This window comes from Prunus dulcis, chromosome 1, assembly GCF_902201215.1.
Source record: "Prunus dulcis chromosome 1, ALMONDv2, whole genome shotgun sequence".
Lineage (NCBI taxonomy): Eukaryota > Viridiplantae > Streptophyta > Magnoliopsida > Rosales > Rosaceae > Prunus > Prunus dulcis.
The window spans coordinates 3185851-3212750 of NC_047650.1; the positions used below are offsets into that span (position 1 = coordinate 3185851).

At 36.9% G+C, this 26900-nt stretch overlaps 3 protein-coding genes across 6 annotated transcripts; 2 read left to right on the forward strand and 1 right to left on the reverse strand.

Annotated features, from left to right (window-relative positions):
• Nucleotides 1-337: 337 nt before the first annotated feature.
• On the reverse strand, nucleotides 338-2231 carry LOC117616798. Its single transcript, XM_034346220.1, has one exon. The coding sequence runs from the start codon at nucleotides 1706-1708 to the stop codon at nucleotides 1265-1267; it is 444 nt and encodes a 147-aa protein (XP_034202111.1). The 5' UTR covers nucleotides 1709-2231; the 3' UTR covers nucleotides 338-1264.
• Nucleotides 2232-10623: 8392 nt separating this feature from the next.
• LOC117614113 (glycine-rich cell wall structural protein) lies at nucleotides 10624-12322 on the forward strand. Of its 2 annotated transcripts, XM_034342818.1 has the most exons (2): nucleotides 10624-11426; nucleotides 11517-12322. In XM_034342818.1, the coding sequence occupies exons 1-2, from the start codon at nucleotides 10889-10891 to the stop codon at nucleotides 12089-12091; spliced, it is 1113 nt and encodes a 370-aa protein (XP_034198709.1). In that variant the 5' UTR covers nucleotides 10624-10888; the 3' UTR covers nucleotides 12092-12322. The 2 variants fall into 2 exon arrangements, with proteins under 2 accessions (XP_034198709.1, XP_034198700.1); XM_034342809.1 differs by having other exon boundaries at nucleotides 10626-12322.
• An 8814-nt stretch (nucleotides 12323-21136) lies between these two features.
• Nucleotides 21137-26510, forward strand: LOC117612351 (protein NPGR2-like). 3 transcript variants are annotated; one of them, XM_034341085.1, is made up of 6 exons: nucleotides 21137-21441; nucleotides 21916-22193; nucleotides 23080-23332; nucleotides 23699-24915; nucleotides 25258-25420; nucleotides 25928-26510. In XM_034341085.1, the coding sequence occupies exons 2-6, from the start codon at nucleotides 21936-21938 to the stop codon at nucleotides 26242-26244; spliced, it is 2208 nt and encodes a 735-aa protein (XP_034196976.1). In that variant the 5' UTR covers nucleotides 21137-21441; nucleotides 21916-21935; the 3' UTR covers nucleotides 26245-26510. The 3 variants fall into 3 exon arrangements, with proteins under 3 accessions (XP_034196976.1, XP_034196978.1, XP_034196977.1); XM_034341087.1 differs by having other exon boundaries at nucleotides 25267-25420; XM_034341086.1 differs by lacking the exon at nucleotides 21137-21441 and having other exon boundaries at nucleotides 21495-22193.
• The last annotated feature ends 390 nt before the right edge of the window (nucleotides 26511-26900 follow it).

Below are 26900 nucleotides of genomic sequence, written 5' to 3' on the forward strand. Positions count from 1 at the left end.
AACCGCATCTAGCCCAGCCCTAGTAAAATCACCTCACCTTTTTTTTTTTGGGGGGAGAGAGAGACCATTTGTACAATGCATTACGCCTCATATACTATAAATTATATTTAATGGGGACCTCGAGGCCATGATTGTGTGTACTTTGATTAGCTTTTGTTGAGCATTGCATTTGGTACGTACACACATGACAACCCACAGCTCATGGATCACGTTGTTGATTAGGAAAACTTAGTTTTAAAAATGTCGATTACTAGACTATCAGAAAATTGGATACGAACAATAATTCATACCATAAAAGACTGAATATAATAAGGAACCAGATTCAAAGACAACCTGGTACAAAATAATCCGTTTTAATTATACAACAAAAATGCCAGTCATGCCATATTGTGTACCGAGTCATGCCATATTGTGTACCACCTCTGTTAAAGATATAATACACAAAATAGTATGCAATGTGGTATGTTTAACATTACTCATTGTACAATTACGATGACTAGTTGTCGCATAATTCGAGTTACAGGTCATAAAAAGTTTACTGATATTTCCTTCTACGCAAGTCCAACCCAGGACCTGAAAACCTTAAGTTATACCAGAAAGCCTAGAAGCTACTAAGTTAATGGCAGGAGCAACTGGAATAAATCTGAATAATCTGCCACCACAAGAACCCAACAACTTACCCGATGATGCCCAAGTGTATTTGTATACATTATACATACGTACCCACATCAAGAGTATGCATGCAACGATATATGCAAAACAAAGAACTCACAAACACAGATATATAATTGTCGAAAATCGACCTTAAATATATAGATTAAATAAGCTAATCAACAAGAACAACAGATTAAGCACCGGAATTTCAAATGGCTCCGATCTTCACACAGCAGACATGCATTCTGTCATCTCTCTCTTAATTTCTTCTTCGTCTTCTTCTTCTTCGTCATCCCCCTACAAATAAATACAACAAAACACAAAACGCAGACATTATCGTCATCACAAACAGAAGAGAGAGAGAGAGAGAGCGAGAGAGAGAAATGGTTTTGATCTCACTCGCCACCTTCACACTCTCTCACACTCACTTACTCTCTCACTGTTCACGAATTCCTGCGCTTTTGTTTTGAATCCGAAACTCAGCCGCTTCTATTTACTATCAACTACTACACCAACTAGCTGACGTGGACCAAAACCATCCAGCCAATCACCAAGCGCCACGTCCCCAACTTACGCAACAACACAAGGCCCGTTATATATATCCCTGTTGTCACATCTGAATCCACTTCGCCAGTTGCGTCGGGTTCACAATCCCTGGAATGTGGGCCCCATCCGTCTTCAACATGCTCGCCACCTCAGCGTACCTCTCCTGCGCCGCACCCACACCCGAACCTGAGCCCGCCCCGACTTTCCCGGCTTCGACCGGCTTCCCCCTCCTCGGCTCGGCTGACGAGCTCATCAGAGGCACCGCCTCGGCTCGAGCCGGGTCGAACTTCTGACCGAACAGCGTGCCCTTCGTTAAATACTCGTACGCCATGTAGCCCGCCAGCAGCCGATTCGACGACAAAGTCGGAGCTGTGGTTTGGCTTGGGGTTGGAGCCTTTGGAGCCGGCTGTTTAAAGCCGTTGGACGAGGCATTGGCTTGTCTCTCCTTTCGCTTTCTGGATGCGCCAGGTGGCACGATCCTACGGCTATGGCTTTGTTGGAAACTCATCTTTAATTTTTGAAAGATGTGATTTTAAAACTCCATGCCACGTCAGCGAGCGAACCTCGAAATGGAAAAAAGCCAGAGTGGGCAAAACCGTCAAGTGGGGATTCGTTGCCGGGGGACAAATGCGTCAAATCAGGTGCCGGAGGACTCTTTTTTAAAACGCCAGAGTGGGGACTTGTAGAGTTAGAAATGTAATTTCACAAAGAAAACAAAGCAGAAGAAAAATGCCTTTTTAGAGAAACAAAAGGAAATTTGAAAAAGAAAAATAATTATTTGTGAATTGGAAGGAGATGGGGTGGGGATTGGGGGTTAGGTTAGAGGCTTAGATTCGATAGATGAAATCGGATCCAGGTAGCTGTGGCCAAAACCGATTGGGATGATGATGTATCGGAGTGTACGGACGGCGACGAGAGAAGTAGGGCCACCTGAATCTGGCGGAGTATGGGGAGATACAGAGGTTGAGATTGTAGAGAGAGAGAGAGAGAGAAGAAGAGGAGGAAGAAAGAAGATTGGGGATTAAATAGAAGAGAGAGAGAGGGAGACTGACTGAAGCGGCGTGGTTCATGAATTTATATGTGGTTTGGTTTTACATATGCCCCGCAGTTTTGAAGGAATGACATAAATGCCATTTGCTATTGTCAAATGACTCAACTGCCCTTTTGTTGTGAAATACTACCAGCTATGTTTTTTTTAAATGAAAAAAAGTTAAAAGGGAGGGGAAGCTACCCCATTCCGAGATCAAAGTGTACCAAGATTTTTTTGGGAATTTAAAGAGGGAGTCTTAACTTCTTTTTGGGTTTTTACATATTACCCATTAAGAGCGATTGTCGGCAATAAGCCTCAAACTTATATCTAAATAGTGAAGAGAACAATTCTTATCAACTCAACCAACCGTCGTTGGCTACCAACTACATTTTTAATTATCAAAAAATTAAGTGATGTCACATATAAAGCCATGGAACGCAGTCATATAGACCATCGGGTTTGGTCATGGCGGCTGCACAATCGCATGCGACGGCCGGCGTATATAAAATACTTTATTTTTCCATGCCAAAAGAAATTGTGTCAAAGTTATTTTAAAATCTAGAGAGATGTATTGAATAACTTCTTACCATGATTTTGCACACGAAAATTTGATTATGTGGATCGATGTTTTTATAGTGTTGTACATTTGATCTATATAATGATAATGAAAAATGTTTAGGAGAGTTGTCTAACAATGTAGCAACGGCTAACCAAATAAACATACGGGTGACTATGGTTAGCACTACTTAGAACTAATTAATTCGTAACTAATGTATTCAACATAATAAAGTAAAATATCCCCATAAAATATGTAAAACAAAAATACTCATAACTCCACACCAAAGTATTTCGTAGAAGAAGAAAAATATTGTAACCATTGGAAGAAAAAACAAAAATTCGTAAAAATATTCCAAAAAAATATAACGACATAAATGCTACACTAGTTTTCGTCATCTTCATCATTAATATCGTCTTCTCTGAAAAATGCCACAATTTTCTCAAGTTCATCAAGTGAGAAACTCATAAAATGCATCTCCTCCAATATCTCACTTCTAACATTCAAGTCATTGTTTGACCCAAAAAAAAATAAAAAATTTTCAAGTCATTCTTAGAAATTGCATGGACCAAAAATAGTTTTCCAACATTAGGGATTTTTTTTTTCTCTACATCGCATCGAGATCTTTTAAGATAAAATTAATCACAAGACTTTAGATGATAGAACTAACACCTCGTCACATAAAGTTGTTAAATTAGAGACAATTAATTGAGCACGCATAGGGTGATTAAGGCGGTGTCGACTCAGGTATACAAAAGCAATGAGTTGCCAACAAGTGATATGAGAGCCAATAATTTGGAAAATATCCCACATCGGAAAATAATCCACAACGGAAAATATTATCTTTTCCAAACAATTTGGCATGCCATCTTAACAGCACGATAATTTGAATATTTGATTTGATGAATTCAAGTTCAAATATATGATTTAATTATAATTAGCAACTTTAAGTACCTTGAAGCTTACCATCTCAAACATATAACAAAAGAAAATTTGTCGAATGGAATTTCGATTTTTTTTCCCCTTGCCAGAATCTTTTAAAGTAATGTTATTTTTGGGTCGGTAAGTAAGTTCTTTAAGATAAATAAAAGAAGTGTAAAGCTATAAAGAATAGCCAAAACATTTTTTTTTCCTGAGAAAAAAATAGCTCCTAAAAAAAAAAAAAACTATTGGCCAAAGGGGCTTGAGCTTATCTATGTTTGAGGTTGCCCGACAAGGACGTTAAGGGTCAAACGGGGGTCCATATTTCTGTGTCTCTTTCATTAGTATTTGCATCAACTAAATTGGAGGTTTTCACACAAATGAATGATGATGATGATATATATTTATGATGAGTGCAATATTTAATTGTGATTAACGCTATTATGTTACTATGTAATTTTGTTATGACTGTATTGCCCAGTCGTAAAAGTACTTTGCAAATATCATATAATTTGTAAAATAATAATAAAATCCAATATACTCTTCAACACACATATTTTGAGAAATTAATATAAGACATATTTCGCTAAAAGAGTCTAACCCAGTCAATAAAAGAGCCTTATAGACCAGAATATTAGTAATGATACAACTGGAAAAAAAAAAAAAAAAAAAAGAGATTAATATCCCGTAGAAAAAACTGATATGTATTGCGACCTTTTCATACCCACTCCGATAAAGGAAAAATAATGGCATATATGGTGGGCAACACCAAATTTGCATGATTCACCAACCAAACTAATATGGCACTAGTAGGAGTCTCAGTTCTCTTGGTCTTCATAGACCAAGGATTTTGTTGGTTAGCTATTGTTATATATATATAGTCAAACACGAGTGAGCTATCGTTGAGTTAGAATGCGATAAATGATTTAAGTTTGGTTCATACCTCAATATATCACTTCATATTTTGGAATTAATGTCAAATTATCACTAGACTTTGACCCAACAATTAGTCACCCATAGATCAGAACTATTGTAGATATAAAATAGTTGGGATTTTTGTAGAAATGTCACTAGAATTTATATATTATTTTCAATTTGTCACCTTAAAAAAAAAAATTTAAGAGAAATATTTACCTTAATTTTTCAAAATCCATAATTTGTCACCTGACTTTAATACTATCCAATTTTTCATCAATTTTAAGGATATTTTAGTCTTTCCATTTTCAATGGTATTTTAAAAATAGAAAAATCATTATATAAAAAATTGTATAAACAAAATCTCACCTTCCCTCATCCCTTGTGCCCAACCAACCCCCCCAACTTGAAATCCCTTCACATCCCTTTCCCTCTTCCCTCTTCCCTTTCCTCCTCCTCTCTCTACCATGGAACACCTACCCTCTACACACAAATTTCCTCAGCCCACCCAAACCGAGTCCAACTTTTTCTTCTTCTTTTTGGTATTTTTCCATTTGCATATTGAAAATTTATGGGAGGATAGCTACCAAACCAACAATTTGATAGCCTATGTAACAGATGGTAACCAAGCAAGCTTTAGATCCTTCAACAGAAACACAATGGCATAAGTTAATGAAGCTATGAAGACAGGAGTTGGATTTTGGGTAAGCAGTAGTTTTAAATTAGGTATCTGAAAATTTCAGACATGCTTACTGAACACCATAAAAAAATTTATACATGCTTAGAGAGAGAGAGAGAGAGAGAGTAGAGAGAGAGAGAGAGAGAAGAAGAAGAAGAAGAAGAATGGGGGAGGGGGTCCTATGCGATGTATTTTAGGGGTGGGGTAGAAAGGGAGAGAGGTTTCTTTTTTTTTTCTTTTTTTTTTTAAAGGTCATTGAAAATGGAAAGACTAAATTACCCTTAAAAAATGGATGGAAAATTAGATGATGTTAAAGTCATATGACAAATCATGGACTTTAAAAAATTAAGATGACATTTCTCTTAAATTTTTCTTTAAGGTGACAAATTGAAATTGAAGTATATGTTCATGTGACATTTCTACAAAAATCTTAAAATAATGTTGATTTTAATTTAAGAGCAACCATTTGTATGATACTAATACAAACTTCATACCAATGTACAAATCCAATCTAGTGAAAGTTGGATTAGTTTGGTTTTTGTTTCTCTAATTGAATTAAGTGATGCAAATGTGGGTTAGGCAGTTGGTCAAGGTATTGCGTCTGTTCCCTTGCACCCGAGTTCAAACCACCTCCCCATACATTAGAATAATTTAGAATATTACTCTTTAAAAAAAAACCAACTTAATAAGTGATTTAGGGGCTTCAAATATCTTTTTAGATTGTTTGAGTTTTTAGTAGCTCTAAATATTTTAACAACTATTGCATTTCAAGAACTAAATATCAGTCCAATGATTCCTAGTGACATTAAACAAGAAACATGATTTTGTAAATAGATCAAAAATACGATTTTTGTTTATGTAAGCGGTAGTCTAAATTATAAGGGGAGGGATGAGGGTTTCTCTCTCACATACACACATACACATTACTAATATGTCATGGGGGTTCGAACTTGAGAATATTTATCAGCAAGCCCAAATCCTTTTCCACTTAATTAGAACCCATTGGCATCAAAAACACAATTTTAATCTAGGGACATATTCAGGATTTTAAAATTGACTGGACTGAATTTACCTTACAAAGAAACTCGGCGACATGAGTGAATTTCATTGATAACAAAAAATGATACACATACACTTAGTAAGGAGGAAGGGACCCTTCAAGTCTTCAATCACTAATTATTAATTCATTATCGATATTATCAAAAAAATTCCCTTAAGATGAAAGTGCACATAGAATAAGAAGAGTCAACACCAAACTCTTATTCATGGTTTTTTAAAAATAAAAAATTCAAAATCTTAACAAAATCCCTAATAATTAAGTGAAGAAAATTACCACAACAAACAAAAAGAGAGGGAAGTTTTGCTATGTTTCTCACATGCTTACTTACTCAAGTGTGCTTTTGAGTTGTATTATAGGTATCGGGTGAGTTGGTTTCAAATCAGGGATGGTCTATGGCTATTTGAATACATGTTTTTTTTTTTTTTTTTTTTTTTTTTGGGGGGGTGTGAAAAGACTACATGATATTTAATAATGAAAAAAAAATTCGTATGGGCTGTAGCAAATATAGCCTTCAACATGCATCCGTCCTTGTCTAGGACCAAACATTCCGACCCAAAAAAAAACAAAACAAAAACACACGGACTAAACATGTGAAATGTTAAATTACATGTTACACGTTAAACATGTTATTGAATTGGTTCAGTGTTAGTCGGAGTTTTAGGAAAAAGACTTTTATGAAACAGGGATAGCATTATTTTGTTATTTTCGATCAATCGAGTTGTAACTCTAAAAATAGCTATTTCACATCAGATCAAATCAATTACAGCTAAGATAAAACAATTAAAATTGGTGGAATTAGGTTGAATCAGTCAACTTGATCGATTGATTTTGGTAAGAATTTTGAGCGCTCTTGGTACAAAAAACGGCAGCCTCTAAAAAAAATAAAAAAATAAAAAGCAAATAAGGGGAGAAAACATACCAAGAGAAAGTACTGAAAGGTATGAAACAAAGCATTGTTATTAGTCTTCGTTATTTTAGTTTTGGAATAATCAATTCCTTGCGTTGCGGTGGATTTGGCCACTATACTTTGTTTTATTATTGTAATTTCCGGGGGGGGCCTTCCCCTAAAGTGTTATGAGGGGACACTTGGTTGAATGTTCTTCAATTACTATATAAAGGAAGCCGTTGTGTTACACTGTGACTTTGAAAAAAAGTTTCGGTATTTTTATCAGCATTCGTGATTACCCGCGACTACATTCTAATACATATCATTTTCAGACATCTATATCACATTGTATATTCGACACATCACATGCTTGTGTAATATTTTTAAAATTTATATAAGATATATACAATTGAATATAAGATTTAAATTCAAAATCTCTTCTAACATATAATGAGAATTATGACTAGATCAGCATATATGCTATGAGTATATATAAGAAGAAAACTACCAATAGATGAATACATGCACAACACAATGACTTCTTCTTAACAATTTTCAGGAGGAGGCTACAACCTACAGCTGATTACAGTCACTGTCACGTTTGGCCTGCGTGTTGTGGCAAATATGGAAAGAAAGAGCCCTCATCATGCTGCCAAATCAAAGGAGACTTGCCAAATTTTTAACAAACTTTGTCTCTCAACTCAACACGTGTTATGTTCTTAGCATATGAGAACATTTGACCAGAAAAACAAAGGGGTGAGCAAGGACGAGCCCAAACAAGCAATTTCAAGACAAAGCCCAACGGATTGCAAGGATTACCAAAAAGAAGCTCAACAAAGAGTACAAGCCTAGAGCCGACTCCAAGGAAACCCGACTAAAAATGATTCCGATAGTGTTTGACAGAAAAATTTATTAAAATGTTTTTGAGTTTCTTGAGGAAGCACTTTCAAGTGCCTTTTCTATAAAAGCGCTTATGAAGTGCTTAATCTTTTTGCTAATTCTTTCAACCATTTCTTTTTCAGCTATGTTTGGTAGTTTTGACAAAGGAAGAACTGAATCCTTTTGCTTTCTTGCGTTGGGGATTTATGGGATGACTGGATTTACCAAATGTCATCAATGGAGTGCGACTTATGTTTTACGTTTGTGGATTGAGGATGGGCCTTCTTGGCTTTCCCCTACTCTTGGCAATGATGTATCAAATTCAGTTCCAAGCTATCAAAAAAGAAAACCCTATCATCTTGATCACTGGCTACACCTACATTCATATATAGTACTATAACCACCAACTTCATACAGTGGTACCAACTCTATTTTCTAATACTATCTTCTACATTGTATCAGGAAGATATTCAATATTCAAATTTTTCCGATTCTAAATTAATTATAAGATAAGAAAAGGAGCAAAGTTTGGCTCCTTAAAATTAAGGAGGAGCTCCTCCTTCAAAACCAATGAGGTTTTGACACTTGTTAATGTTGCTATCCCCCCGATTTCAAATCAATTATAAGAAAAGAAGAAGTATATATACTAGTTAATCATTAGTGCCTAACTTGTTTGATCAATGTGTTGATGTACTCATTGATTTAACTCAGAAATGAATTATGTGCAAGTCTTAAAGTTGCAAATAACCCTATACACAAATTAATGGGCTAGGAAAGTGATCCACCAAACCAGAGGGAGACTGGATCGAAAAAACTGGAGGCCTGATTAATTTCCCCCTAAAAACTGTCGGTTTGCTAGACCTCTCTCCTCTTCACTATTCCCAGTAGTACTAGCACTACTTCAAGGACGTCCAATCCAAGGTCCTCACTAATATAGAAACCTACCTCATTAATCAACCATCCTTGAATGCATGTTTTACAACTGGATTTTACAACAAAATTTAATATTGGTTCGGTTTAGCTGCATGATGCTGTCCACGATGATGGTTTCATCCTAGGAAGTTGAAATCATTACAAATTAATATTGGTTCGGTTTAGGCATCCCTTTTAATTTGCTTGAATTAAAGTGAGACCAGCTGTGCCAAATAAACATCAATTAATGGATTGGGGATGTGACACATCCATTCTGGTGTTTAAGTCAGTTGAGTGTTTAGAAGTAAAGTATACGAGACGAGAGAGTTGTGATATTTGGCGATAATACCTTAACGCTTGGGTTTTACCTTAGCCCGGTCCATAGGATATTTTACCTCAACAACACATATACACAAGTAGGACATGAACATTTCCTTCTCAAATGTTATCCATTTGTATTATAGATCAAGACTCCCTCGTCACCAAGAATCAAAGACCTGTGCTGCCAGACCACCTGCTTCATAAAATTACTCTGCAATCAGTTATTAGAACAGCTGGAAGTTTCAAAACGATAGTCATATGGTCATTGTTATTAAGATGAGAAGAATATCTCAACAAGCGACATGACATTCATATTTTTGAAGCGTGCCCACCTCACTTCACACCGTCGACAGAGAAGACGATATAACGAGTCATCAGAATAGTTTCAGAGGGACCAAAACACATTAATTCACGATCCAGCTTCTTTTTTCAGCTTTATTTCATAAGGCGAGACCTTTTATATATATATATATATCAGAAAAGAGTTAGATTGTATAACATTTTTCAATGCATACTTTGTTTGATGAGAATTTAAATGCGAGCAAGACAGGAAAAGCAAGTTTTCAACAGGCAATAAATTCTTCATCTACATAGCACATGGCAGCAAAGAACCATTGAGACAACTAGTTAGTGGGATCTCCAAAATAACAATTTTTATTTTATTTTTTTTATGTACATCTTAAAATCATAGCTAAAGATTCAAAATTTTTAAAAGGTTTCTTTTCTCGTAAGCATACATGAACATAATATAAATCGCTTCATCATCAAATCAAATAAATAGATGAACATAATATTTAACCTAGTTACTGTCATTGACAGAGCATATTTTCATTAAGTCTTCATCACTATGCCTGAAACTGAAAACTATATGCACCAAATTATTATTCTCATTACGTGATATAACCCAACTTTTTAAAATTGATCTGAGGCAGATGAAAGTACTGTAGCATACATTCTATTATGGGATATACGCGCCTGGACCCGTTTCGAGTGACCTTGATTTGCATTGAATATTGAATGGTTCATACAAAATGTTCTCATATATCATCTTGGTGGTCCTTGCAGTAGCAAAAACCTGCTGTAACTGGTAAATTTCCCCAGTGAATAATGTCCAATTTTTGATCTTTTTTTATGTCCAAACCAATCTCGCTAATTAGCCGAAAATAACATAGTCATGAAATCATTATCTTCTTCCAGTTTGTAATGTGACAGGACGGAAGAACTTCCTGTCAAGAAAACATAAGTAGCCATGTGGGCGCAAGTGGGTGCATTTAGATCTGCCCTAGCTACTATTTTCCTGCTTAGGGTTTTCGTCGGCTGAAAGCACAGGTATAAGTTACAACCGTACCCGAGCTCATAAATGTGGGGTGCATCTGTAATTAAATGTAGCGACCAGTTAGTTGTTGAGACCGATTTAATGCAAAAGCAAAATGGACGTATGCATGCTCCAGAATCCAGTATAAAAAAACCTCTATCATCTCTTGTAGCTCTCAGAATTTAGCTCAGCCTTGTAAAATAATATTTTGAACATGGGAAGAGCTGGGAGGCTTGCTTTGTTTTCTTTGTTTTGCATTCAAATCCTTGCAGTGAGTGTGGTTGCAAGGAATGTAGTGAGTGTGGAGCATGATGAGGAGGAAAAGAACTTTGCTGTTGGGAAGGGAGGGGGATTTGGCGGAGGGGGTGGGTTTGGCGGTGGAGGTGGAGCAGGTGGAGGTGGTGGTTTTGGAGGCGGCGCTGGTGGAGGTGCTGGTGATGGTGCTGGCGGTGGGTTCGGTGGTGGTGCTGGTGGCGGAGCTGGAGGTGGCGGCGGCTTTGGAGGTGGCAGTGGTGGAGGTGGGGGATTAGGTGGGGGGCATGGGATTGGTGGTGGATTTGGTAAAGGTGGTGGTGTTGGCGGTGGGATTGGTAAAGGTGGCGGAGTAGGCGGTGGTGCTGGGGGTGGTTTTGGCAAGGGTGGTGGCATTGGGGGTGGAATTGGAAAGGGTGGTGGAGTTGGAGGAGGAGCTGGTGGTGGTGGTGGATTTGGGAAAGGTGGCGGTGTAGGTGGAGGAATTGGAAAAGGAGGAGGCATTGGCAAGGGAGGTGGTGTTGGAGGAGGAGCTGGTGGTGGATTTGGGAAAGGTGGCGGTGTAGGTGGAGGAATTGGAAAAGGAGGAGGAATTGGCAAGGGAGGTGGTGTTGGAGGAGGAGCTGGTGGTGGGTTCGGAAAAGGCGGTGGTGCTGGTGGTGGTTTTGGCAAGGGTGGTGGAGTCGGTGGTGGAATTGGAAAAGGTGGTGGAGTTGGCGGCGGAGCTGGTGGTGGTGTCGGTGGAGGAATAGGAAAAGGTGGCGGTGTCGGTGGGGGAGCTGGTGGTGGCTTCGGAAAAGGTGGTGGAGTTGGAGGAGGAGCCGGAGGGGGATTTGGTAAGGGTGGTGGAGTAGGTGGTGGGATTGGCAAAGGAGGTGGTATTGGTGGAGGTGGAGGCATTGGGAAGGGTGGTGGAATTGGTGGTGGGGGTGGTTTTGGGAAAGGTGGTGGCGTTGGAGGTGGAATTGGTAAAGGAGGGGGATTTGGTGGCGGCTCTGGTGGTGGGATTGGTGGCGGATTTGGCAAAGGTGGTGGTGTTGGAGGAGGAATAGGAGGAGGTTCCGGTGGTGGGTTCGGAGCCGGTGGTGGATTCGGTGGAGGTGCAGGTGGAGGTGGTGGATTTGGTGGTGGCGGCGGCTTCGGTGGAGGTACTGGGCACCACTGAACTTAGCGTTCTGTGTGTTACATGTGCATGTGTATGAAGGAGGGACAGTGATTGAGTGATATTGTACTATTTCTTTTACTGCTACCTTTTATTTATTTTGTTAAACAATTAATATTTAGAAGTAATTCTGTCTGGGGTGATCGATGATGACTCAAGTCTAGTCTGCTTCTCGTACAATGTATTAGTGTACTTTTTTTTTTTCTGAAATTAAAAGAGTATCATTGGATTTAACTTTTTGCGCAGGATTAACCCCTAATAAATTTTACTAGCTAATTAATTGATTAATTAACAGTGAATGATCTATATCGAAACTAATTAACTGTGTTCATATTAAATTTGAATGTTTATTAAAGGAGAAAGAAAAAAACTAGAGTGACCTTTGCATACGCATTTGTCTGCAGCACTTATTGGTCAGCCAAACCTGCACACAGTAGAATTTAAGATGCCACCAACCAATTGGAATTTGGTCCCTATTTTCCCCTTATGCTGATCGGAGAAGTTAATAAAGATACATGCATGCCACCAAATCAATTGAAATTTGGTCCAAATTTCCTTGATGCTGAGAGAAAAATTAAATAGCGAGAGAGTTTCTCACACTGCTAAAGTGTTATGGGTTTTGAGTATGGAACTATTGTCTGTAAGTTAAGACTTTTTTCATTAAGTTATACCTCAATAACGAATAACATCAAAAATTAGTTCCTTACGGGTGCTGATAATTGAGAGATGTATTTATAAATAAATTAGAAAATTAAATTAAAACTCAAAAGTATTAGACTTTGTTAGGAATAAACCACGTTATTTTTATTTTCAATATAATCTCATTAACTATATAACTACGTCATCAAACTTACCATAGTGAGTGAACCAATATTTATTGGTCGCATTATTCAATTTTAGGAGTGTGTGCGCCTAATTTACCCTCCTACCAGAACTGGTTTTTATTATTTATTTTTTTGGTCAATCCCGTGCTTGTCTGAATTAATAATATTTATAATAGTTGCCGTGAGAAGAATTGTGAACATTATTAGCTAGTAATTTTGTTGCCAGTGTTAGACGGATTGTGATTAATGGGTTTGCCAAAGAGGTAGTAAGATAATTAAGAGATTGACGTTAGCATGTATAGGTACAACTTTACCAGCTCCATATAAGCTAAAATTGTGAATCTATGGGAAGCGCTAGGAGGCTTGCTTTGTTTTATTGTTTTGCATTCAAATCCTTGGCAAAGGCGGCGGTGGTTTCTGCAAGGGTGCTGGCATTGGGGCTGGAGTCAGAGGAGGAGCTGCGGGTGTAGTTGCAGGAATTGGAAAAGGTGGGGGAGCTGTCGGGGGCTTTGGAAAAGGAGGAGGAGGCATTGGCAAGGGAGCTGTGTTGGGTTCGAAAAAGGCGGTAATGGTGGTGGTGGTGGAAAAGGCTGCGGAGGGGGCTTTGGAAAAGGTGTTTTAGGCGGAGGAGCTGGTGGTGGATTTGGACATATGGGTTCAAGAAATGGAAGCGGTGCTGGCGGTGGCTTCGGAAAGGGTGGTGGAGTTAGTGGCGGTCCTGATAATGTACTATTTCTGGTACTACCGCCTTTCATTAATTTTGTGTTAAACAATTAATATTTAGAAGTAATCTTATTTCTTATTTCTTTTTTGGTGAAGCAATCTTATATATCAGTACACATTATTATTTCTGAATTTGAAGGAGTATGTTATTCTATTCAATTTATCCTGTGGCTGGACAAACTTTTAGCGCAGGATTATAGTGGATCATCTTTAGACAACATAATGCATTAATTGCTGTATTTTTTTTTATTTTTTATTGGCATGTGAGTCCCAAAATTATTTTATAGAGGATTCATCACATATCACTCTTTGTTGCAATTGCATCTATTGCAGTGAACTAAATCACACAATTACAAGTGAGATTTTACTGTTTTAGTTCAATTTCATGCAATTTGCATTGATCCTAACCATTACAGATGCTCTTATAGTAGGGTTCTAAACTGGTATGGTTATAAATTTCAATTTTTTTTTTCTGTTAAGTTTCATTATTAGTTTTATTTTTCTTTGAAATAATTAGATAGGATATGGAATTTGGTCTATAGTTTCCCCTTATGCTTAGGGTTTAGAAGATTTACTTCCTGATTGTGTAGTTAACAATTCCTTCTACAATTAGGACTTTCGTACTTTCTTTTTTTTCTTACACATGTAAACGCTATATAAACCTCATTATAGAGAAGAATGCAATACATAAAATTCTCCAAATATACCACCAAACCAATTGAAATTGTGTTTTAGCTCAGCCATCTAAAAGAATATTTTATTTTGATAATGGGAAGCGCTTGGAGGCTTTTGTTTTCTTTGTTTTGCATTCAAATCCTTGCAATGAGTGTGGTTGCAAGGAATATAGTGAGTGTGCGGCATGACGAGGAGGAAAAGAATTTAGCTTTTAGAAAGGGAGGGGGATTTGGCGGTGAAGGTGGTGGTTTTGGAGGCGTCGTTGGTAGTGGTGTTGGAAGTGGTCTTGGTGGTGGCATTGTTAAAAGTGGCGAGGTACACAATGGTGGCTTTGGAAAAGGACGACGCATTCTCAAGGGGGGTGGGGGTGGTGGTCGTGGTGGAGGAAGATCTGGTGGTGGCAAGCATGGTGGATTCCATGGTGGAGTTGGGGTTAGAGTTCACAGCGGTGCTGGTGGTGGATTTGGAAAAGGTGCAATACAACAGACAGTGTTATTAATGGCATTATGCTGCACTTTTACCATATTCCTATAAAAGATAAGCAGCAGTTCAACACTAGTTGACCAAAACAATTGCTATAAGAAGAAACAAAAGCACTATGCACGGGCATTACAAATTGGTGCGGGAGTCTGAATCGCTCAATTTATTATTATTATTAGTTTTTTTTAATTTTTTTAATTTTTTTTATCACCCTCAATTGATTCTTTATGCAACAATACTCATAGTAAGATCTTTTTTATTTTTTAGGGTGCTATTGTAACCATGTTGGAACATACGAGAACACTCTTCTCGTTTCAATTTTAATACCAAAGTTACCAAAAGAAAGATAAATTTGAAAACTGATCAAAATGATTAATTCTGCTAGATTCCTTCATAAATTTTGAGTGTTTAGAGGAGAAAGAAAAAACTAGAGTGAGTGAGTGAGACCTTTTGCATATGCGTTTGTCTACTGCACTCAGTAGAATTTAAGATGCCACCAAACCAATTGAAATTTGGTCCAAGTTTCCTTTATGCTGAGAGAAAATTTGCCTTCCAATGTTTTATCTTACTAGTACTTGGCTTATGCTCTAGTCATATCTAGATGCCTATGCTAGAATGTGTGTATTATTGTTATTGTTATATTATGCCTTCATTCAAGTGTAATTTGTCTCAAATGTATTTTTATAAGAGATGAGTGTAGAATATTTATTTTTTTTTAATTCAGAAAAAACGATAATAATTATTGATAAAACAGAACAAAGTACAAAACAACCATAATGCCGAATATGGGTACAATATCTTCTCCTAGTTGAAAAAGGACTTGGGGGTATGAGAGAGAGCTTTTTTGGATTTCAACTACCTACTGGTTTATAGAATAACTATTTTGCAAGTGTCAATAAAACGCGGTAATTGAATTTGAGCTCAACTCCAATATTATGAGTGGTGCCTATTCTCACCTGTAATTTTTATTTTCCAACCTGCTATAATTTTTTATATATTATAAATATCTTTGTTTATGCATACCATATTGAAGTCACGTTCTAATCTGGTTGGGTGTTTGGCAGACATAATGAGGCCAATAACCATTCCAATGAAACTCCATTGAGGCCAATTCAAGTAGGAAGATATGTTGGCGAGATAGATATCCTAATCCTATTAGGATATTTCTTTCTTATTCTATTGGGTTTTTATTTATTCCTTTTTTTTATAGATATTATGTAATTAGGACTTCTTCTTATCTCTTAGTATAACCCTACTAGGGTTTGTAACCTTATATTATAAATACCTCCTTTCGAAGAATAAAATATATGTGAAAATATTCTACCCCATATTATTTGACTAGATATACATACGAAAAACAAAAGAAACTCATCATGTCTGGCTTATTCTAGGGTTTAGGGCTTTCAAGTGATGTGTCCATGGTGGCAGCCAGCCATCTTATTAATAAGATTAGAGAGATTAATTAGTGCATTAGGGTTAGACGAGCTAGGAAATATGGGGTATTATTAGAATAATAGTGGATGAGAAGAGTAGTTTGATATTTTTAGTTTCCCTTTTTTCCCCTACATAATTGTCCATAATTTTCTCAGAAAATTCAAAAGTTTTACCTAAATTATAATATTCGTCTTACCCCTTTCCTTATGATATTGTAATGCTAACACTATAGCACAAGACCTATCTACTTCTATAAGAGCTCGTTTGAGAGTGATTCTAGATAGGCCAAAAAGCATTTCTATAGAGAATTACTTCTCTAAATAATCACTTTAAGCGGTATTAAGTGATTTTATGGAGAAGCAAATGAGCCCTATATACCATATAATGATCATTATGTATACGCCATGGAAGCTGTTTTCTAAACTTTTCCAACATATATGCTTCCCTTCTAGATTATAGGCATTTTAGAAAGACTTATTTACTATAGTGCCCCCTGAAACTATAATAATATAAAATCTCATTTTACCCATTGAAAGTTAAAGTGACCCAAAGTGTCTTCTTGACCAAGGTTTAGTGTTTCACTTTGTCCCCCATTGTTAACTCTATTAAAAATTCTGTTAAAAATAATGAGGTGGCATGAATGAGACCTACTCTCTTGTTAAAATCTATGCCATGTAAGTGCCACATGTGAGAAAGAAAATTACTTCTCTCTCCCTCTTTCTTTCTCTGTATCGGACCCCTTCCCCCACCAACGCACTTAGGACAACCACCACTCCCCACCCCACCCCACCCAAACAACCGCCCACCCACGACAAAGCCCAGCCCTTGCCCCCTCTCTCTCTGTACCTTTGTCTATTTATCTCTCTCTCTGTCTCTTTGGGTCTAGTGAGAAAAAAATAATTCATATGATGCAAAATATTCTTTTGATATTTGGAGACTTTTTGGTTCCCAAATCAAATAAAACACGACAATATATTGATATTCATTGCTTTTGTGGTGAGAATTGAGAAATAAAAAAGTAGAGGCTGAGAAATTTTGGGAGGGGATGACATCTGATTTGGGGGTAACGAAGGGGAGGGTGTGTGGGAAGGAGGTGTTAGGATAAAGGTGTGTGTGTTGAGAATTTTTAGGAGGGTGCAGAGGGGAAGGGTTTAGGGTTTAGGAGGGTGCAGATGGGTGTGTGTTTAGAAATACTGATGGTCAATTTGTTGGGGGTTTAGCTGGTCATATTTGCTGTGATTCAGCACTAGCTGCGGGAAGCTCATTCAGCAATTAAAGGGCTTGCTTTGTTAGCTAACCTTGGCTTTAGAGATGTCATTGTGGAAACTGACTCAAAATTGCTTATCAATGGGATAAATGGTGACTTTAGAAACAAAGTGTGGTCCATTATGCCCCTTCTTGAGGAGCTTCACAGAATCTATGGGTCTATCATAAGGTTCGATGGAGCTGGGTGCATAGAGATTTAAATCGGGCGGCTCATGAAGTAGCCATGATTGGAGTTAGAGCTATGGAGCTGGAAAGCTGGGTCTCAAGACCACCATTGTCTCTGGTGCAAGTTCTAGTCTCGGATGGACTCCCATGTCCTCCTTAAGTTTATTTTTGTTTTGGGTTGAAAGTTTTTCTTTGCTGGGTTGTATGGATTCAGTTGAAAGGCTTTTAGTTTTGCTTTCTTTCCTTTATTGTAAGCTCTTCTGCCGATTTTTCGGCCTTGGAATGAAGTTTCAGACTTGACCAAAAAAATAAAGAGGGGAAGGGGTGGCGAGGAGAAGTTTTATTTTCAATTATAAAAATTATTGTTTATTATTATTTTACAGACATGGACCTTTTGTGGTACACAATTCAGCAAAATGGAGGGTCCCATTCGTGCCATGTCAATATTTTTAACAGAATATTTAACAGGGGTAATGGATGTTTTAAAAATATTTTATTTTCAATTATAAAAATTATTGTTTATTATTATTTTACAGACATGGACCTTTTGTGGTACACATTTCAGCAAAATAAAGGGTCCCATTCGTGCCATGTCAATATTCTTATCAGAATATTCAACAGGAGTAATGGTTGGGGGGCAAAGTGAACCACCAAACCTTGGTCAAGGGGGTACTTTGTACCTCTTTAACTTTTAAAGGATAAAGTGAGATTTGACCATAATTTCAGAGGCACTACAGTAAATAAGTCTTTTCGAAATGAAATATCCTTTGGAAATAACATTTTCTCCACATTCCTCTCATTTTAAGTGGTGGCAATTGGGGACTCATAATAACTCATTTTAATTATGAGAAAAACTTGGGTAGTGACTTCCCTTAACACATGACAATAATTAGCAGATCCATTAAGGGACGAGAGTGCAGTCACTTGCCCTCACTCTATGTGGGATCAACCGATAAAATTGCCTAGTTGGTTTATTATTATCTTGGAGCATATATGGAGGCAAAGCCTGCAAGATGTTTTACTAAATGCCCCAAATAGGAGGCTGAGACAAAGGAAAACCTAACATATACATTCATTGATTTTGTTTTAAAAAAGATAATGGGTAGTTTTTTATTTATTTTATTTTTATTTTACAAGCGATAATCTAAATTAGAGGGAAGGAGAATTTCTTACACACACACACACAACTATGATGTCATGGGGGTTCGAACTTGAGACCTTTAGTTTGCAAGTCAAGGCCCTTTTTCACTAGGCTATACCTTGTTGGCATGAATTCACCATTGATGATAAATATGAATATTGAATCATAACATAACATGTTTTAAATTTTTTATTATTTATAATTCAAATTGTGTAATACGGACACTCCATCAGGCTAAAGTGTCAGGGTGTCGAACACACGGACACTCGAACATGCCTCAGATACAACTTCGACAGGGTCAACAGTCAAGACACATTTTGGACACGGTCAAGACACGTTTTGGACACAATCAAGACACTTTTGGACACGGTCGACTGAAGTCAAGACACGATATGGACCATTTTAAAAATTATAAAACAAAAACTAGGATCAAAACATAATTATTGAAAATTATGTGGACATCTTTAAAATATTTTTAGAAAGTGGGCTAAATATGTAAATAATATATTTTAAAAAATTTTCTTTGTTCCTTCATAGCAGAGCTGGTATTTTTGGTTGACTTCTATTGATAGCAATTTGGTCGTGAGAGAAGCATCTTTTTGAGTGAGTAATTCATTCACTTTGTTTCTTTTATTATTTATTTATGCAAACTCGATTCTTATTTTATGAAGTGGGAAATCATTTTTCTTATTTTGAAGATGATAGATTATATATGAAAAATGTGTGAAATTTGGTTTATGATGAATCATGAATATGTGTATCATTCTTTATTTTATTTAGTGAAAGATGACTAATGTAAGTTAACTCAAATGTGTATGAATCTGTGTTATGGTATTATGACATTGAAGTATTGAGTATGAAATTTCTTTAAAAATATATATAAGTATATAATATTATAATTTTATTAGAATTTATTATTATTTTAATTATCGTGTTTTTAGCCGTGTTTGTGTCCTAATTTTTTGAAATTTTTCATATCGCCATGTCGTGTTTCCGTGTTCTCATAACTGTGTCCATGCAACATAAATGTTTGGAATGAACAATACATATCACTCGTACCTACACAAGTTTTTTTCATTAATATTCTATCGCTTATCATTAAAAAAAAAAAGAAAAAAAGAAGAAGGTTTTTTTCATTAATTATGTGAGAGGGTTCAAAAAATTGTTTGGAATAAAGTTGGGTTCTATAGGGGGTGGTTGACAGAGATGAGGGAAGATATAAGGCCAAATGCATTGTTAAAAAATCACCTAAGTTGAATTAGTTAAAAACAAAAACAATAGAAAACAACTTCAATCTAAAGTACAAGAAATTCTTACAAAAAAAAAAGAAAAAAAAAAAAGAAAGAAAAAAAGTCATCGTTTCAATCATCTAAAGGCTCTGACCCAACCCAAAAAAAATAAAAAGAAAATAAAAAGAAGAAAGAATAAGAAAATCACCTAAAAGGGTTAGAGCACTTCCAGTAGTTTGCTCTTTGTCATAGCAAGAGGGGGCTAGAGCAGCTACTATTCAAATGAATAGTGGCTGTCTTTACAAAAAGCAATGTGTGTTTTCAGCAGTTGTCATGGCAAAAGACAAATACTATTCATTTTTTATTTTTTTCACAAATTTTTTTACGTAAACAATTAATTTGGATAAGATTTTCGGATAAGATTTTTGGGTTCATACGTGTCAACACTATTCATATCTCATAATCGGATAAAATTTTTGGATTAGATTTTTGGTTTCAAAAGTGATATTGGTTGGTATTTATAGAATTTTTTTTAATTAATTTTTTGGTATTTTAAAAGAAAAAAATTCAAATTTTTTTTTTATTGTACAAAAATTGACTGCCGTTGGATTAGAAGACAAAAGCGATCGGAGAGCTGAGAGGATGCCACGTGGGCTCACAAAAAGCCATGACATCACCCAGCCCTCGGGCCAGCGCGCCGGCTCCTCTTCCCTTCGGGCCAGCCCAATCTGCTGGGCTCCACCTCCCGCCTGGGCCAGCTTTTGTTGCTGGAATCGATTTTTTGACCCTAACCCCCCCAAGCCCGAGTTTTGCCTGCACTGCTGGAAGTGCTCTTAAACCATAGGGACAGATGGTAGCTACTCAATACATGCAAGTGGGCAAAATGCTTGACAGACAGAGAGGGAAATTACCTTGCTGGGGCCGGCAGTTGACCAATATAAAGTGGAATGGGGTTCATTTTCAAAGTGGGCCTGGGGCATTTCCTTTCGAGTAGGCTGGCATTTCTTAAATTTAATTTAATAATGAATTATATTATTATTATTATTATTATTATTATTATTATTATTTTAAATTAGCAGGATATAATTATACGTTTTGAAGTGATTAACAGGTGCCCGAAATCTTCCCTCTGTTCACACCTTTGAATGAAGACTCAGGGGGGTAGATTTCATAATTTAATGCAACAAACTCTGAGCTCCAGAACTGTTAGGAATATATCAAGCAACACATACAAAGCAATATACAAGACTTTCCTGAGAAAAAGAATAAAAAAGGGGGAAAAAAAGGGTTATTTTTGCTTTGGATTCTTGGGTAACAGGAGGAGTCCAACTGACCTTTCCTTGGATGAATTGGAGAGAGATGCATGGAGAAGTTGATGGCTTGTGGGCTCAGTCAATGCTTTTTGCCAACCAAAAGGTACTTTCTTGGAAGGTGTTTTGATCTCAGCGGTTTTTATGCTTTGATGGGGTTTTCTCTTACTTCAACTTTATGTTCCAAAATCATTGTGTTTTCTCTGACTGTGGTGTTGGGCGTGCTGAATTGAAACTGGGTTTTAAGTATTTCTTCTGCATTTTAAATCTTCCTTTGTTTTTTCATCTTTAATGAGCTGGTGGGGTGATTAGTGTTTGCAATTGGTGGTTGTTGGAGTCTATGAAGTGGGTTTCCAGAATACTTTGTGAATTTTCCATTTGAATGGAAAGCTTGGAATTTTGTTTTCTGGGAATCAGAAGTTTTGAGTAAACCATGTGTTTATAGTGTCAATGGTTGTGTTTCTGATCATGATCTAAGAATGTATGACCTACTGGGGCTGCTCTGTCATGTATGTTCTTTGAAGAGCTCTGCTTTTCTCATTTCTTTCAATTTTTGTTGTTGGTGCTAATTTGGAAACAGCTCAATTGGAATGATCCGGTATGAGAACTAAAAAGTGGATGAATAAGAGAAGATTCAGTATTAAAGGGAGGTTGCATAAGATGCTCAAGTGTATGCGTTCAGGGGAGCAATTAAGGGTAGATGAAATTGCTCACTCATCTGACTCCCTGGCAACTCGGGACTATTCAGCTAGTGGTGGCTACTCCGGTCGAGCAGGTGAGATTGAAACAAAGGTGGATAATAGCAATATTGAAGAAGCTGAGTCTTCTTTGCGTGAGAGTGGTTATCTCAACTATGAGGTTGGTTGCAAATAAGTTTTGCATAGCTCTTACGTTCTTGTTGGCTTTTGTTTTACTCCCCTGTATGTAAACCATTATTGAATAAGTTGAACAATTTTAAGTCTTGAAAGAATCCGAATATCTTCATCACATGCTCTGAGCGGGTAGCAATTCATATTGTGGGACTTTTTCTTTGAGTTTATCCTTCTAATGGTTAATTTACGGTTATTAGCTATTTTACTATATACTGTATAACTCAAATGAGTTCCTTATTTAGAATCATCTTCAGCGAAATTAGATATCCAGAAATACAGTAAATAATTCAAGTACATAATTCCAATTTTGACAAAATCCTGAGTGCCATTGCTTGACATTTAGATGAAATTGGAAGTTTGCTTAAAAAAAATTCCAAAGACGGTATGATAGATTTGTTATAGACCATGAATATGCACTGCAAGCTCCACCTGTGATGAAATGTTTTTGAAGGGATTACACAGATGACATCAATTGTGAAGGCATGGTTGATGTTTGTGATAAATCAATGGCTTTAGTGATGCAGTGGTTTACTAGTTATTTTGTAATTTTCTTTTTTCTTTTCTGAGAACCAGGACCTTGACTTTTTGAAGCAGTGACTTATTGACTTTCACTGATTTCAAAAAATCACTAGTTTTGGATGATTATTATCATGGGGCACTCCACAGTTACACTGATCAAGGTTAAAGAATTAGGCCAATTTTTCTCCTGATAGGAGTCTCTAACACTTTTCTATAATAGGGGATTCTTAGGATTTCCCAAAATTACTTCATATCAGATCATCTGCATTGTTACAGTTATATGCTACTGTGGTTTGCTTGAATCTTCCATAGTCAGATAATTATTAAAGCTGAGAGATTTATATATTTTATAGGAAGCAAGAGCTCTATTAGGAAGGCTTGAGTATCAAAAAGGTAACACAGAAGCTGCTCTTCATGTATTTGAAGGAATAGACATTGCTGCTGTGATTCCCAAGATGAAAGTCTCCATTTCTAGAAGATGCGAGCCCAACAGACGTCGTTCTCAAAGTGATGCTGTCCCACCCATGTCTATGCATGCTGTTAGTTTACTCCTTGAAGCTATTTTTCTTAAAGCAAAGTCATTACAGGGTCTTGGACGGTTTGGAGGTATTCCTTCCATCTCCTGTTCGCTTTCCAATTCCTGGCTGTCTTATATATATTCATACTTTTATGAATTTCTTGCGTCTTTGTCTGGGATGTATTCATCTCATGAGCTTTGAATGAACCAGGGAACATCCTTTTGCTTCTAGAATTATAGGTAGTTTATAAAGGATATAGCTATAGTCAATCACACAATTAGATTTCGAACCAAAACTGAAATTCTTACTTGTGTTTTGATACATTTACTTGCATAATTTGGTTGCTTCTGCTCCGCTTTAAACATAAAATTTAAGAACTTTGAAGATTATTGAGAAAGTACATTTTCATAATAATTTCTGCAGGGCTAATTTTACCTGCTGACCCATTTTGCAGAAGCTGCTCAATCATGCAAACTTATTTTGGATACTGTGGAATCTGCATTACCAGAAGGCTTGCCTGAAAACTTTGCTTCTGATTGTAAATTGCAAGAGACTGTAGGCAAAGCGGTTGAGTTACTTCCAGAGTTGTGGATACTTGCTGGGGCTCCCCAGGAGGCTATCTTATCATACCGGCAGGCTCTCCTCTATCATTGGAATCTTGACATTGAAGTTACTTCAAAGATAGAAAAAGAATTTGCAGTTTTTCTTCTGTACAGTGGTTGTGATGCAAACCCTCCAAATCTACGTTCACAGATGGAAAGCTCCTTTGTGCCAAGAAACAATATAGAAGAGGCTGTTCTGCTGTTGTTGATTCTACTAAGGAATTTTATTGCTGGAAGGATTGAATGGGACCCATCAATCCTTGATCATCTTTCTTTTGCCTTGTCCATTTCAGGGAAAATAAGGGCCCTAGCCCATCAGATTGAAGAATTGATTCCTGGAATTATGGGAAGACAAGAAAGATATTGCACCCTAGCACTCTGTTACTATGGGGAAGGTGATGACTTGGTTGCTTTAAATCTTTTAAGGAATGTTTTAAATAATCGAGAGAACACGGACTGCATTCTGGAATTATTACTGGCTTCTAAGATTTGCAGTGAGAATTTGGTTTGCATTGATGATGGGACCAAATATGCATACAAAGCACTTGGACGGTTGGATGGAAAATGCAGTCAAATGTTAAGTATTGCAAATTGCTTACTGGGTGTTTCCCTGTCGGTTAAATCCAGATCAGTCGCTTCTGATTCTGAAAGGATTTTGAAGCAGTCTGAAGCGTTACAAGCACTACAATCTGCTGAGAAAATTATGAGAGAGAGGAGTCCATATGTTGTATTTCATCTTTGTCTAGAACACGCTGACCAAAGGAAGTTAGATTTTGCACTTTATTATGCAAAGCAGCTATTAAAGCTTGAAGCTGGGTCCAGTACAAAAGCATATACTCTTTTGGCACGAATATTGTCAGCTCAAAAACGGTTCATTGATGCTGAGACTGTAATCAATGCTGCTCTAGATCAGACAGGGAAGTGGGATCAAGGAGAACTTCTGCGAACTAAAGCAAAACTCCATATTGCACAAGGCCAGCTGAAGAATGCCATAGAAACATATACTCATCTTCTGGCTGTTCTTCAAGTTCGGACTAAGAACTTAGGTGCTGAAAAGAGGCTTCTAAAGGTAATAGTAATTAATGGTGATACATTTATTTTGAACCCATGCATGTTTGATATCTTTGAAAATCTGCTTTGCTGGCAAATCTTTTATTACTGTTAGCCAAAATTTGCATTCTTCCAGTACTTTAGCTGACTATAAAATTCATGGTTAGGTTTACTATCAAATTTGGGTTTGACAATATTTTACGCATTATTTTTTATTTGAGATGCATAAAATATGCTATAAAAAATAAACATTGAAGTGGAGGAGAGGGGCTTAAAGCTTAGCTTTGAAGTCAGTACCCAATGTTTACAGAAGACTGTTCCGAGGTAGCAAATTGTTGAATATTTACATTTTTATTTTTACATTGTACAGAGTAGGAGCGAGATTAATAGAAGCTTGGAAATGGAGACGTGGCATGATTTAGCTAATTTATACACAAGCTTGTCACAATGGCGTGATGCTGAGGTTTGTCTTTCAAAATCCCAGGCTATCAATCCTCATTCTGCTCCTAGATGGCATTCTACAGGTATATTGCTACTAATATATTTATGTAATACTGGCACTCTTTCCATCTTGGATGCTTATATTGATGCCTTTATTACTTCCTGATACTCATTGTCTCTGGTAGCAGAGAATCTCAGTTCTTGAAATATAATTTTGAAGTGCAAAGTGAAATCGCCATAGGGTGTAACTTTCGGACCAAATTATTCAAATTTGAAGTGCTATCCCTCTTTCATCAGCCTTCACTTCTGGCTTCCAGTAATTGAGTGGCAACTGCTTCTTTCAGTACTTATACAAAACAGTTGCTTCAAATAATGAACTTGTATTTTGATCTTGATCCTAAAAACCTTGCATAAAAGTTTTCAAAGTCATTTCTCTTGAAGTCAGTTTGAATAAAAACTTTTTGCCATTTTTCTGACCTCCCCACATTGAAAGGAAACCATAGTACATTAGATGTTGAAAGACCAAAAATTTGTTCAAAACTAGGTAAGGACCTCTTGTTATGGGATTTAAAACTTGGTTATTTTGCTAGGTTTACTCTATGAAGCTAAGGGTCTCCACCAAGAAGCTTTAGAATCATTCAGGAAGGCATTAGATGTTGAACCCACTCATGTCCCAAGCTTGATATCCACTGCCTGTATTCTCAGACAGTTTGGTGGGCAATCATTGCCAGTAGTCAGAAGCTTTCTCATGGATGCACTACGACTTGACAGAGGAAACCCTTCTGCTTGGTACAATCTCGGGCTGCTCTACAAAGCCGATGCAGGGGCATCAGCACTGGAAACTGCTGAGTGCTTTGAGGCGGCAGCTTTCCTTGAAGAACATGCACCAATTGAACCCTTCCGATGACCACCTATACTTCTGAACCTTCTAAACTATGTATGATTCTTCTGCACCTTCTAAACTATGTATGATTCTTCTGCACCTTCTAAACCATGTATAATTCTTCCGCACCTTCTAAACTATGTATGATAGTCAATCAACCAGCGGTTTGTCAATTATACAGAAAGGTGAAAACATAGAATATGAAAAATTGTTGCACCCTCATCTGTGTTGAATTTTTTTCACCTGAAATTATATTGAGGTCTAATCTATTGCTCTACCTTGCGACCTCCTATCCTATGTACAAGCTGTTTGTTTGTTGTTTTTGATTTCTTTTCCTAAACATGATGGTATGATTCTGGATTATCTAAATCGCTTTTGTGATAATATTTCTTTGATGGACGCTATTTTCACCCTTGCCAAAGCTGGCAATTGGCATCATTTTTATTATTGAAACTTTTCAGCTCTATGCGGGTGGGGTGGCTAATTATTTCTCCAATACAGAGAGTATAACCAGTAACCTCAACGAAGTTTTGTTTATCAACACACACAGAACCAAGAAACCTCGAGAAAGTGAAACCTAACCTTGATTTTTCTAAAACCATAGTCCTGAATTAGGAGCTTTACAATCATTTTCCTAAACGTTAATTAGAAGCTTAAGCGTGACATGTATTTGCCAACAT